Source organism: Trypanosoma equiperdum, assembly GCF_001457755.1.
Source record: "Trypanosoma equiperdum strain OVI genome assembly, contig: ctg_369, whole genome shotgun sequence".
NCBI lineage: Eukaryota > Euglenozoa > Kinetoplastea > Trypanosomatida > Trypanosomatidae > Trypanosoma > Trypanosoma equiperdum.
In genome coordinates, this window is record NW_027124275.1 from 1 (window position 1) to 467 (window position 467).

General features: G+C 51.0%; 1 pseudogene across 1 annotated transcript in view; it reads left to right on the top strand.

Moving 5' to 3' along the window:
- TEOVI_000145400:pseudogene overlaps window positions 1–467 on the top strand; it is a 1,045-nt pseudogene continuing 578 nt past the window's right edge. Inside the window, exon 1 of the mRNA in view lies at window positions 1–467. This exon is cut by the window's right edge and continues 235 nt beyond it. Coding sequence covers window positions 1–467 — 467 coding nt within the window.

The following is a 467-nucleotide window of genomic DNA, read 5'->3' on the forward strand; positions in this document are numbered from 1 at the left end:
TTATGGCTACTTTTGACAGTGTTATGCACTGCAGGTATTCGTGCGCACGGTGACTGGAGAGATTGCTATGCTGGTAGGAAACCCCCACCGGCAGGACACGTACGTGTGGTGTGCAGTTTGGCGGAACAACTTCGAGGTTTACCGGATACAATAAGTTCTGCTCTTGTTACTGCCGCTGCTGCTTCGAGTAAGGCATTTGAAGCAAAGGTACAAGCAGAGGAAGCTGTGGAACTTGCCGAGTCAAGAGGCCTAAACGTTACGAAAGCGAAGGAAGCTGCTGTGAGAGCAACACTTGCTGCTGAAGCTGCGGCTACGGCTGCAAGTAATGTGGAAATTGACGCTGCAAATGTCACTTCCTCCCGTCTGGCTCGTCGCAATCCTAACACAGGCTTTGAGAAAGTTGCTATGTGCGAAAACTTGGACAAGGATTTGCGGGAGGCGGCAGCAAAGTGCACAAAGAAAGCGGA